This window comes from Galeopterus variegatus, unplaced genomic scaffold (genome assembly GCF_000696425.1).
Source record: "Galeopterus variegatus unplaced genomic scaffold, G_variegatus-3.0.2 Scaffold3472, whole genome shotgun sequence".
In the NCBI taxonomy this organism is placed as follows: Eukaryota; Metazoa; Chordata; class Mammalia; order Dermoptera; family Cynocephalidae; genus Galeopterus; species Galeopterus variegatus.
In genome coordinates this window covers 152,689-165,768 of record NW_007729583.1, presented here as the reverse complement: position 1 = coordinate 165,768, position 13,080 = coordinate 152,689, and the positions used below count along the sequence as shown (strand labels likewise).

Here is a 13,080-nt window from a genome sequence, read left to right as displayed (position 1 = left end):
AACCCTGGGATCAAACAACTTAGATTTAAATGCCAGTTCTACCTTGTACTGGTTGTGTAACCCTGGGTAATTTCCTTAACCTCTCTGAACTTCTGTTTCATCACTTCTAATAGTGGGTTAAATGAGATTGCATAAGATAAAATAGCATTGTGAAGTTCACGTTGTAGGCAGCTATTCAATAAGCCATAGTTCGTTTTCTGAAAGACAGGCAGATGGAGATTTAGCCGGACTGTCTGTGGCCAGGTGTTATGCTTGCCGTCTTTATTAATAGGTCACCCATTACTGTTTTAATAGCAGCACTCTGGACTTGGGTTCTGATTGATTCCTGAATTACTGGGAATTGTTCAGGGGGGGAAAAAGTCACTTTGCCTTTTGGTAATATAAACTTAATGGTACTTGCTAGTTCACCCTAGGCAGATTATTTCAGGAAAACGGGACTTTAGCTCAGACTCAACACAACAGCTTTTTCTTTGCAGAAAAGGCTACATTTGCTGGAGTTCAGACTGAAGACTGGGGCCAGTTTATGCACATCTGTGACATAATTAACACTGCCAGGGATGGGTGAGTACAGTGTGGTGTTCATGCATTTGTCTCTGATAAGAAGCATCAGAATGACAGCACATTTTCTCTTGCAAACTCTTTGGTTTTCTTGTTGAAAGAGTGTTTTCATCATCCCTTAGGCACCCTCTACCTTAGAGAGGACATGTCAAGTTGAAATATTGGAGCAGCTGCTTGCTTCAGACTGTGGAATATCTGAAAATCCATTATAATTTTTTTCCTCTTCTCTTTGCTTTTTCTTTAATAGTTACAAATTTTTTGCCCGTGAGGTACAACTTCCTTGTTTGTTTTTTTTTTTTTTTTTTTTTAAAGAGAGAGATTGTTTCTTTCTTTGCTCCTGATTGCCAAAATTTTCTGTAACTAAAAAATATTATCAAGAAGCTCATTGATTCCCAGTGGTGACCTATCTCTGGGCAAATCATCTTTATTAACCAGGGAACAGTCTAACAGTCTTTTTTCCTCCCTGTCACAGGACAATTATGTTTTTCTGAAAGCCAGTTCACCAGTGTTCATGCTATGTTCTTAAATGATGTGCTATCTTTTGTTATGCTTTTTAAACTTTGGAGAGTTGAGGTTTTAAAGAAAGTCATTAAACAGGGCCAACTATTTTGAATTTAGTCAATTACAGGTTATTATAAACGATAAAGTTTTATTAATTTTCCTGTGCCTGTTAAAGTGATAACTGACAGAAAAAGAGATTTAGTTTAGATTATGTTGATGAAGAAAAAAATTATAACTTAATTATTGATTATGTATCAGTGGATAGTGCTTATGGTTAGTACTTTTAAGTGTTTATAGTTTTTTCCCTATAATCTTGTTTACCACGTTTAGTTCCTCTATGAACCTTTTCTTTGTCAATAATATCAATTTCTTCATTGATAATACAAAAAGTGAATCTTATAAAGTAAAATTTGACCCTCTACTTATAAATAGTTCTTACTTCATACCATAAAATTGTAGCACATCAGAAGCTGACCTGGTATGTTATAAATCATGCTACATGTGATTGCTCAGATGGGGTGCTCAGGAAATACTAACAGTCTTCATTAAATGGTAACCTTCATTGTTTTGGAAGTTACGGTTCCTGTGACCTGGTTCTGTGCATTTATGGAGGGATATGGGCATGAGCACATTTCATCAATAGTGCTTTCCAGGTAATTCTTTTACGTAAATATTTTATTTGATTCTCACAAGAGGGTAGGTGGTATTGTCTGCCTTTATGTGGGAAATTTAGGTGTGAGAAGTAATCCACTTTGAGTCACACAATAGAAGCAAGGCGTTGGTCTTCTGTTCCTTAACTATTTCTCTTTCCACAATGCATATTGCTTTTCAGAGACACTCCTTGTTTTCAGCAATGCCTAAATTGGTGATTTCAGTGTATTTATTTGCTATAGGCCAAAAGATGCAGTAAAAGCTTTGAAGAAAAGGATATCCAAAAACTACAATCATACGGAAATTCAACTTACTTTGTCAGTAAGTACTGTAATGTTATAATTAAGAATTTGGGATTTCCCAACCTATAGTCCCATTTTTAATCCTGGGTTTAAAAAAAAATATTCTGAGATAACTAATAGGTTAGCAAAGAGTTATGTACAGTATGAGTTAAAATTCTTCACTGAGAATTGCCAAATAGAGAGAGAGTTCCATTGACTGTAATAGCATTTAATTTTTTGGAAAGAGAATGTTCCTGGAGAATTGATTTTTCCTGGTCAGGAGATAGGAACTGGTGGTTAAAAACTTGTATTATAAATGCTGAATCAGCTAAGAAGTTTGTGTATGCATTAATTACCCATAGTTGAAGATGGGGAGAACTGAAGTCTTGCAGAGTCCTCCCTGTTAAGCTTTGTACCTCACTTGAACACCTTTTGGAGTCCTAAGGTGCTGGTAGTTCGTTAAGTTTCAGATAAGTTCTGCTACCTGGTAGTATTTGGAGCATGTTCGTTGTTATCTCAGCAATTCTCCTTTGTGCCATATTGTGTATGATTTGGGTGTGGACTCTTATTTGACGTGTTCCCATTTCCCCCCCATCCTTGTCCATATGACCTCTTCAGTCACGTGGGTGAGTTGCCTTTTTGACCTTAGTATGTGTTGCAAGTCCTGCCTGCTGCCTGAAAGTGAGCGGTGTGGCTTCCCACTTTCTTCTGCATGCCTTTATTCACCTCAGCCTGGCCCCACACCACGCATGGCTATGGCACTAAACAGGCAGCATCACACTGCTCTTAGGAGCTTTGAGGGTATTTATCGAGAGGGCTGTGAGGCAGATGTGAGCATAGCTCCTGATTTCTAGTTTCACATCCAAGGAAATTTACTGCTTCTTGCATACTTGGAGACTGAGAAGAACAAACTGAACGGTTTTTGTCATGCACTCACTGAAGAAACCCCTCAAGTTGGGTTCTAACTATGGTTTTAGAGGCATTTTCCTCCTTCACCTTTTTTTGACCTCTTTCCTGTCCTTAACTCATGGCGGCCACCTCAGGAAAGTCACCAAATGGAGGTAAGTGTAGAGAGAGGAGTGAGGCACGTCTGTAGAAACACCAGAACAATGGGTCACTGATGATCAGAAATGCCTAGCACCTGATTAAGGCTCTGGACAGCCCTGTGAAGTAGTTGTATTACTAACCTCATTTCACAGATGAAGAAACTGAGACTAAGAGAGGTTTAGTAATTTTTCCAGTGTTAAATGCCTATTATGTAGCATAGACAAGGTTTGAACCCAGTCCTCAGAGTCTAAATTCCATGCCCTTGCCCCATACCACTTTGCTTCTCAGAATGAGCCAAGCCTCTTAAATAAAACACAGGAGCCCATTTTTTTGTCTTCAGCTCCTTTCTGTATGGTGCAGGGCCAGTTATATCACATGTTGACTGATTTGATGATTAAGTGCCCTCCTCCCCCACACCTCGTCAATCTCTCCTAGTATATGCAAGACTCAGTAGCTAATGGAAGGTACTGTAGAGCTGGGGCAGAGAGATGCATCAATGTGCCCTAAAATGAACTGGGTCTAGGCTATCTCAAGGCTGCAGAAGGTTAAGAGGCTTGAGTGAGGAAGATAAGGGCGGAAGATGAATTTATGTCACCCTCTCTATTTCAGCATGGGGTACACTGGGTCTAGGCTATCTCAAGGCTGCAGAAGGTTAAGAGGCTTGAGTGAGGAAGATAAGGGTGGAAGATGAATTTATGTCACCCTCTCTATTTCAGCATGGGGTATTGTTTCTGTTTACCCTTTATAATGGTTTGCCTCCTTCTCCACCGTGTCCAGCCTACTTGACTTTGGGTGGTTGCTTCTTATCCCCATCTCATCTCTTCCTCCATCGTGGTCCCTTCTGCTGAGGATGGACCAGGACCCTTCCCTGAGGAAGTTGAGTTGTTCCAGAGTGCTGTCCCTCTGGCCCTCCATTTCTCTTTGGGCTCCCACTCTTCCTTTCAGGTCGTCTAACCTCTCACCTCTCACTACCAGCTGTGCACGTTCCACCTCAGATAACTGCAGCTTCTCCACCTCATGATTTTCATAGCAGTATGTGAGAACAAGAGAATCTAGAATCTGCACCTAAATGAGGGTGAGAGTCACAGGTCAGGGGTCAAGAACACACCTTCATTGTTAGGGTTAGCATTCATTAAGCTCAGGGAAAATGCCTACTTTCTCTTGGATTTTCATCTAAATAGGCCTTTGATTCCTGATATCTTCACACAGATTTTCCCAAGCTGTGTATTTAATGGCCCAGTCACCTCGCCTCAAACGACTCATGGCACTGCAGAGGTGTGCTTAAGGCCTCAGAACTGACTTTAATATTCACTTAAGCCAAACTTAATTATAAGGGAAATTAGTCACAGAATCACCCAATGTCTGTCAAAGGCAATGAAGAGTTTACCACTAAACTTTTAAAAAAGTAATCGTATATATGACATTTTCATTTAATTACTGTGAAGTGATGAGAACCTGTCAAAGTCAATAATAAGTGTTCTTTATATTATCTGTCATTTCAGGTTTTTCATTGACTTGTTAGCCTTGATTAGGTCTCTGATGAAATCTGACTACTATGATTTCCTACCATCAGTTGTGGAGTGGTTTTGTCAAGAAGCCAGTAGTTTTGTTTTTATAAAACACATTTTGTTACCAGGCTTTATTACTCTGAGCCAGAGATTGGGCTTTTCTTGAATAAGTCAATTGTGATAAATCTCAGCAAGGTACTACTACTATGGTGAAATGAAAAGTGGTTGAATGGGTTTCTGAGAATCAATTAATTAATAGGCCTTTGTGGAATACCAACTAAATGGTGAGCTGTGGGGGTTTCAGAAGACTTGCAAAAATGTGGTTGTTGCAGTTAGTGAGAAGACTGAGTTTTTTCCTAGGCATGTCATCATAGGATATGGTAGCCATGCCTTGCTTTGTATGGTCACTGTGAGTAGTCCAGGCACAGTCTTTAGCTCTGATGGACCTGAAACCTGGTTGTTGTTACTGTGCCTGGTTTAGAAATTTACCATGAACTTTGTGGAATACCAACTAAATGGTGAGCTGTGGGGGTTTCAGAAGACTTGCAAAAATGTGGCTGTCCCTCCAGGGGCTTGTTGCAGTTAGTGAGAAAACTGAGTTTTTTCCTAGGCATGTCATCATAGGATATGGTAGCCATGCCTTGCTTGGTATGGTCACTGTGAGTGGTCCAGGCACAGTCTTTAGCTCTGATGGACCTGAAACCTGGTTGTTGTTACTGTGCCTGGTTTAGAAATTTACCATGAGAAATAAAACTGCCAAGTAGCTCTTTTTCTTCCAGCCCTCTCTGAAAAGCATACTCTATCAGCTAGTGAACACATTCTTCCCTACTAGGAAATTCTCCTTGAAGCAGGTGATCCAAATAGTTACTATTTATTGAGGTCCTGTTTTGTGTCAGGCTCTTTACACACATTATATTTCATTTAGTCTTTACAACAGTCTTCCAAAGGGATCTATCATGCCCATTTTGCAGACAAGGATATGGAGGCTTAGGACAAGTGATTTGCCCAAGCCAGGCACAAAAGGAGATCAGTGAAGCCTAGAGTCACCCACTTCAGTCTCTCTTGGTCCCTTGGCTCCTAAGTTCTCTAACCCAGCCCAGGCGATAAATTCTTAGCTGTCCTGTTTCCAAAGATAGGTTATCTGAACACACTTTTGCACCAAAGCCCAGTTTCAAAATATATAAAAACAATATATTTAATTTTTCCAATTTGCCACAGTAGGTTTTATTACTTATCTGAGTGGGCTGAGGGGTGGAAGAGGTACTGGTGGCATAATGGAGGAGGTGATACAGAAGTAATTAGTCCTGACATTCTGGATTCCAGCAGGAAAACAGAGGGCATGGTTTCTGGTCTCCAAATTCTAACGTTCTCAGCATTTCATGTTGACTTTCTGATTTTGTGCATGTACCTCCTGGGAATGTTACCCATTATCGTAAAATCTTGGTGCTCCAAAGGTAAAAATTGGTTTGTAGAATATTTAGCAAGAAATTCACCGTTCATTTTGCTATTAGGGAAAGTGAGACTTGGACAGTGACTTTACCGATGTCATGTTCTCCTTATTGTTTGCCTAAGACCACGCAACCAGTTGGGTGAAGTATTTCTATAGAAATACTCACGATGAAATAGAAGCACTTTTCTTCTCAACATTGTACCATTAAAAACTCACTGTAATACTCTATCAAACTAAATGTCATTTGTTATTCAATTTTTCAGCTTTGTGTAACTAACTTGTATTAGTGTAGATTCAGCTTAAATGTTTTGGATTTTGTTTTTATTTTCTTTGCCTTAAAGGTTTTCCCTGCATTTCACATAGCTGCATGTACTCAGCTCCCATTTTTTTTTTTGTCCTTTTTGAGACCGGCCGCACTGCGCTCAGCCAGTGAGCACACCGGCCATCCCTATATAGGATCCAAACCCGCGGCGGGAGCGTCGCTGCGCTCCCAGTGTAAGACCACCTGGCCCTAAATAACCAAACTTGCCTATACAGGTCTTATAGCTAGAGCAACTGTGTAATGTATCATCCTAGCCAGGACATTATTGAGAGTAAAAGGGTGTGTCATCATTAATAAAGCCAGGACAACAGGAAAAGACCAGGACTGCCCTGGATAAGCTGGGACAGATGTTACGCTCTCTGGAGCCCATGTGTTTTGCTTGCACTTTCTGTTCAGCACTTGGCATTTACTACCTTGTGTTGCTCTTAATGCTCTTATGCTTGTGTCCTGCCTCCCCAACATGTCTATCCTCAGTGACATTACACTTAACACTACTTCATATCCCTAGAACCTAACATTTTTCCATATATTTTAGTAGTCACTAAATTATTTTTCTTCATTTGAATGCTGGTGGAAATCATTATTTAACAATTTTTGCCTTATATTTAGGAGGCAGTTTTGCCAGAGATATATAATGTTTAATTTTTCTCTCTGATTTAGCTTATTGACATGTGCATGCAGAACTGTGGTCCAAGTTTCCAGTCTCTGGTTGTGAAGAAGGAATTTGTTAAAGATAGTCTAGTTAAGTTGCTGAATCCCAGATACACCTTGCCATTACACATTCAGAATAGAATCTTGAATTTCATTAAGGTAAGTCTGTTGTATACTTCATGGGATGGTGAATTTGTAAGATTAGGGACATAATGACATACCTCCTGATTATTTCAGTGATCCTTTATATACCTAAGATTGATCCAGAAAACAGTTTTGCTGTTTTGGTTTCTGTTTAATAATAATTTCTTGGCATCAGATGGTGCCCATTTTCAGAAGAATTTGTAGTCATTTCCCGACTTTCCTCACAATTTCTATTGTATGCATGTCAGGTAGGAAAGACAGTGATGTGTATGTTCATTTTGCAGGTGTGGAAACTGTTCTAGAGTTGAAAACTGACTAGTTTAAAATTACTTGGCAAAAGAGCTATTGATGCTATTGTAGAATCTACTAATTTTGGATTCAGTATAGCAAAAAATAATTGATAATATCTATCCTAGGTTTTCATTAAGATGTCGAAGCGTGGTTGTCTGATGATATAAAATATTTTATAATATTATTCTAATCTTTGAAAATGAACATTTTGTCTATGGCATTCAAAAGTAGCTTTCTCTTACTAAGGTACATAATTGTCAATCTCTCATTTTTTTATCACGAGCTTAAGAATTGTGTTTTGTTTTTATTGCTGTTTTAACTCTGGAACTTTCCGTCTCTCGAATTCAGACGTGGTCGCAGGGTTTCCCAGGAGGTGTGGATATAAGTGAAGTGAAAGAAGTGTATCTGGACCTGCTTAAGAAAGGTGTTCAGTTTCCTTCCTCAGATGCAGAGGCAGAGGCTGAGACAGTAAGACAGGAGGTAGGAGACCTTTCTTTCATCCATGTAGAATACAATAGTATATTAATTGGGTCTTTTCTCATTGCAGGGGACAACCCTAGCTCCACTCAGCTTAAGCAAAATGATTAATTCATGAGAAAGATATTGTGATATCTCATAGAATACCTGAGGCTGAGGACCTTGCTACTCATTATGATTTGGGGTATAATCTGGGAGCTTGTTAGGCATGCTCAACCCTAGACTAAATCAGAATCTCCCTTTTTACAAAATTTTCAGATATTTTCTCTGCACCTTAATGTTGAGAGGCACTGCCTAGATTGCTTTGGGTTCTCTACCAATGGTTGGAGGAGAGGCATTGACTCGGGGAGGTATTCATTGGTGAAGAAGGGGGATACCTTGCCAGTGGTGGCTTAAAAAGACTTGAAATGAACTGATTTACCATTTGTTTTTAACAGCTCAGAGAGAGGGCAGCAATAATAGCCCATGGCAGTTTATCATGTAGACCCTTGGTAAAAACCAAGCATTTTATTAAATTGAAATTCAGTTAACAGTTGTAATAGCAGCCACGTTTTATTGATTACCTACTTCCTTATGGGTGTGTCATTTGCTTAGCTCTCTTCTTAAAATACTTACAGCTCATACATTTGATGGTTTACTCTGGGCTAACCCCCTCTACCCAGGACTTTGGTTGAGAGTCCTTGGGTCAGATGAATGGATAAACTGGGCTTGGGGTGGCTATGTTAATTCAAATACTATTTGCATATTTTGTACTCATAGACTGCTCAGATCTCATCCAACCCACCAGCATCAGTCCCTACTGCACCGGCTCTTCCTTCTGTAATTGTTCCCAAGAACTCAACTATTACATTGGTCCCAGAACAGGTAACAACAGCAACAACTGTATTTATGGATGTCTTTTTCTAAGTTCTAATCATTTTATGTACAATTTGTTTTTTCTTCCTAATAACATTATGAGGAGTAGATACATTACTACCCTCATTTTACAGAGGAGGAAACTGAGGCTTAGTGATACTGTCTGACTTATTACAGTTCAGTTTTAAGTGGAATTAATCCCATGGATTCTGTCTGATTCCAAAACCCAAGCTTTTAAGTAAGAGTTATGCTTGGCTAGTGGCTTTTGTGGCTTTGCGAAACCTTGGCTGTGGACTGGATCTTGTGTCAACCAGCTGATTCCTGTTGCTCCTTGTAGGGCTATTTGTATATCACTTCAGAGAGCTAAGTGGTAGTCTTATTACTTGTATTAATTGTGCCATCTGAATTACATTTACTTCTTTGTTTATATCTGTTTACCAAAGGTCCAAATAAGCAATTATTATATGAAGTTCATTTCTGTCCTGCTATATGGGAACTATCATTGAATACTTTGTATTATTATTATTCAGTATTACTTATATAAAAATCCATGTGATTAATTTCTCTTAGAATTTAATCCAGGAAAAAAGTGTTTCTTTATTCTTCATTTTAATATTTTACATTTGTAAAATAACTATATATATTTATATAAATTTAAATATATGTTTGAAAATATTACATTTTGCAGAAGCATTTTCTTTTCCGGCAAATGTCCCTGGAGCAGGAAAAAAAGGTAGCCATTCTTTCTGTCACACTTACCGACTGGCGATTAATTGTGTTACTCTCTACAGATTGGAAAATTGCACAGTGAGTTGGATATGGTGAAAATGAATGTGAAAGTGATGTTCACCATATTGATGGAGAATGCTCCTGGGTCCGAAAACCATGAAGACATAGAGCTTCTGCAGGTGTAGTGCTTTTTCAGGGACAATCAGTTGAAGTGTCTCATAAAGTTTTCTCTAAACTTTGAGCTTTGGAGATGGAAGCCCCTTAATATTGTCGAGTCTATCCTTTTGCATCCTGACATCAATTGATTTCTAAACATAACAAAAAGATGCAAAAGTGACTTTATCAGATATGCCGTACTATCTTAGAAATGGTCCTTATCCTCTTGCAACAAATAATTTACTTAATTTATAGCCTTGATCATATATAATCTAGTCTCTAATTGTTTTAAGCGTATAAAAATTCCCTCTATATCTGTTCAACAAATATATTGAGTAACTATGATGTGGTAAGGGATGCAGAAATGAGAAGCAGGCTGTCCTAGTCCTTAAGAACGGATGTCTAGTGAGCGATATCAGTATGTAAAAAACTAACACAATAAGGCATTATAGATGCTATAATATAAAATTTGTTAAGGATGGAGATAAGAAGAAAGATGAGGATTGTAGGAAATGCTTAGATGGAGGCAGTACTCAGGCTGTAGAGGAACAGGTGGACAGGGCAGTCTGTGGCCTTCTAACACCTTCCTCTATGTTGGTTCATTGATGTTCCTGTAAAGTACTGTAGTTACTTTTTCCTTCTACTGGTTTGTTCTTTTAATTATCATTTTTAAATTTTAAAACTTATTAATTTTAGAAGCAGTTAGGAAAAAATCAGTTTCTAAGTCTTTTTCTTCCCAGACAAGCTAAGAGCCTTATCATATTTTTACTTTTCTCAGATTCCCACTACCCACTTCTCATGCTGGTGTCATCTTTCCTTTAACTTCTTAGATTGTTATGAACAACATTTTTCTTGCTCATTTCAGAAACAAAAAATTATTAAGAATTTTCTCAACAACGCTTCTTGTATTTCACTGCTATGTCTTTGAATCATTTCTTTTTTTTTTTGCTAAACTACATCCATCCACTAGTGGTAAACTTTGAGTGTTTGTATGTCTAGAAATGTCTTTTTGTTGCCATGATAAATGCTAGATTAGCTAGATTTAGGATTCTAGGTACAAAATTCTTTTTCTTAATTCCTTTAAAGATCTTGTTCCATTGTTCTTGTGGGTGCAATGTTGCTGATGAAAAGTATGATTGTTTTGATTCTTTCTCCTTTGTTTTATGTTTTTTTTCCTCTGATAGCATTTGTGTTTTCTCTTGACTTTAATATATATGAAATTTTGCTATACTCTCTGAAAGGATATGTATGCACATATGTGCATATGTATGTTTCCCTTACTTATCCTGCTTAGTAGTTGCTAGGCCTTTTGTCCTTTCAACTTACGTGTATTTTAAATTCTAGGAAATTCTTAGGTCTTCATTCAGACATTGTCTTTCTGCCATTCTTTCTGTTTTCTTTTTATGGAACTTTTTTTAGATGATGAAACTTTCAGTTGGATTCTTCCATTTCTCAACATTTCTTTTATACTTTTTATCTCTTTATTTTTTTGTGAGTTAGTTCTGGGAAAATTTTTCTATTCGATGTATTCTCTAAAACTTGTGTATCAGGTTGTCTATTTTTAGCTCTTCCAATACATGTTTTATTTCAACAATTACATTTTTTACTTAAAAAATTGATTTGGATTTGTATAATAGTTTTTTTCTTTCTTTTTTTTTTTTTTCATGGTTGCCCATTTCTCCTTTATCTTTCTAAGGATAGTAATTATTTTTAATGTTGCTTTCCTGTTTGCTCTATGGGTTCTCCTTTCTTGGCTGCAAATTCGTTTGATTGTCACCTCTTTCATTTGCATTCTTCAGATGTCTGGCTGGATTGCTGATAGTGAGCTTATTTTGGTGTGAGATTCTCTGCCATCTGGTGTGCATTTTCTGCTGACCTAGTTCACCTATGCCAGCGTGAGGATGTACTTGCTGTGGCTTGTGCTTGGTACTGTTTTCAGAGCATGGGATATCAGCATGGGTTATACTAGGTGAGGTAGAACGATAGTTGGTCTTCTGGGTTATATGCTTCCCATTTTTTTTTTTTTTTTTTCTGGATGCTACCAGCACTTGGAATCAATACCCTATCTCTCTGTCCCAATTATTGTTCCCACCTGGAAACACTACTCTTGCCTCAGCTATCTGGTCTCAAATGGGAAAAGAAACAGGAGCATGGGTTGTTTTGCCTGATTGTTTCACTGCCATACCTCAGTCAGTCTGTCTGTTAGTTGCACTATGTGCCATCTTGTTCTCAGCTTCTACAGCCTTTCAGCATGGAGCACCCTTTTATTCTCTCCATGTTCTGTGGCAGTACTCATTGTGGACAATCTTGAATGTCCTAGCTTGTGCTTTCTTCTAATTCAGAAGCCAGCAAACTATGGCTTGTGAGTCAAACCCAGGCCTTGCTCTGTTTTTGTGCTGTCTGCCAGCTCCACGGGGTTTGCTAAGGGGTTGTTTTGAAAGGGTTGTTTAAAACATAAAAATAAAAACAAACAAAGCTAGAGATCATTTCTCAAACTATCTATATAAGCCTATACCCACAGACTAAGATACACCTCTTAAAGAAGTTGGCAGCCCTTACCCCACTATTAAAGGATGTGAATTTGTGGTATCTTTCAGGTGTGAAGGGATGAGAGGAGGATTTAAAACCACAGCTTAGGGGCCGGCCCAGTGGCGCACTGCTACAGTGCGCCGCTTGGGAGCGCGGCGGCGCTCCCGCCGAGGGTTCGGATCCCACATACAGACCGGCTGCTCACTGGCTGAGCGAGGTGCGGGCGCAACACCGAGGGTTGCGATCCCGTTGCCGGCCCCGGTCCGGTACGGGCGCGACACTGAGGGTTGCGATCCGTTGCCGGTCACGAAAAAAGACAAAAAAAAAAAAAAAAACCACAGCTTAGGGCTGGCCAGTTAGCTCAGCTGGTTACAGCACAGTCTTGTAACACCAAGGGTAAGGGTTCAGTTCCCCATATGGGCCAGCCGCCAAAAATAAAAAAATAGAGATAAAACCACAGCTTGGGAACATAAAATTCCAGAGGAGGTAAGATCTGATCTGTACAGGTTATTGAGGACCTTTATACCATGCCAAAGAGTGGGCTTGGTTAGAATGGCTATAGGGAACTATTAAAAGGGCATAAGCTGAAAAACCAGATCAGGCTACATAACCAGCCAGATCAGATATTAGAAAGGTCCTTCTGGTGACACTGAGATGATGAGTTTTGGGGAAGCAAGACAAAACTCTAAGAAACAACTTGAGAGCATTTCTCATTGGTCTTATACTGTGTTCTATGGATGGAAAATGACATCTGTGATTAAATAAGTTCTCAGAACCAATTGCCTACTATATTTCTCCTCTTGGAGGTTCATAAAGTTCTTTGGAATACTAAAATCTTTAAGAGTCTTTGTCTAACCCAACATTTGCAAACTGAGTTGAAAAAAAATCTCCATTTGCTGAGAACAAATCAATATTTTAAATCAGTGGCTT

The 13,080-nt window shown here is 38.7% G+C and overlaps 1 protein-coding gene across 5 annotated transcripts in view; it reads left to right on the top strand.

The window, feature by feature from the left end:
* TOM1L1 (target of myb1 (chicken)-like 1) overlaps window positions 1-13,080 on the top strand; it is a 41,837-nt gene that overhangs the window by 4,232 nt on the left and 24,525 nt on the right. For 3 of the 5 annotated variants that reach the window (XM_008585145.1, XM_008585144.1, XM_008585146.1), the window contains exons 2-7: window positions 477-561; window positions 1,953-2,031; window positions 6,979-7,128; window positions 7,753-7,884; window positions 8,641-8,745; window positions 9,528-9,644. In XM_008585145.1, coding sequence (XP_008583367.1) covers window positions 477-561; window positions 1,953-2,031; window positions 6,979-7,128; window positions 7,753-7,884; window positions 8,641-8,745; window positions 9,528-9,644 — 668 coding nt within the window. Of the gene's footprint in view, window positions 1-476; window positions 562-1,952; window positions 2,032-2,609; window positions 2,618-6,978; window positions 7,129-7,752; window positions 7,885-8,640; window positions 8,746-9,527; window positions 9,645-13,080 lie in introns of those variants that run through there. The other 2 variants (XM_008585148.1, XM_008585147.1) reach the window with 2 other exon arrangements.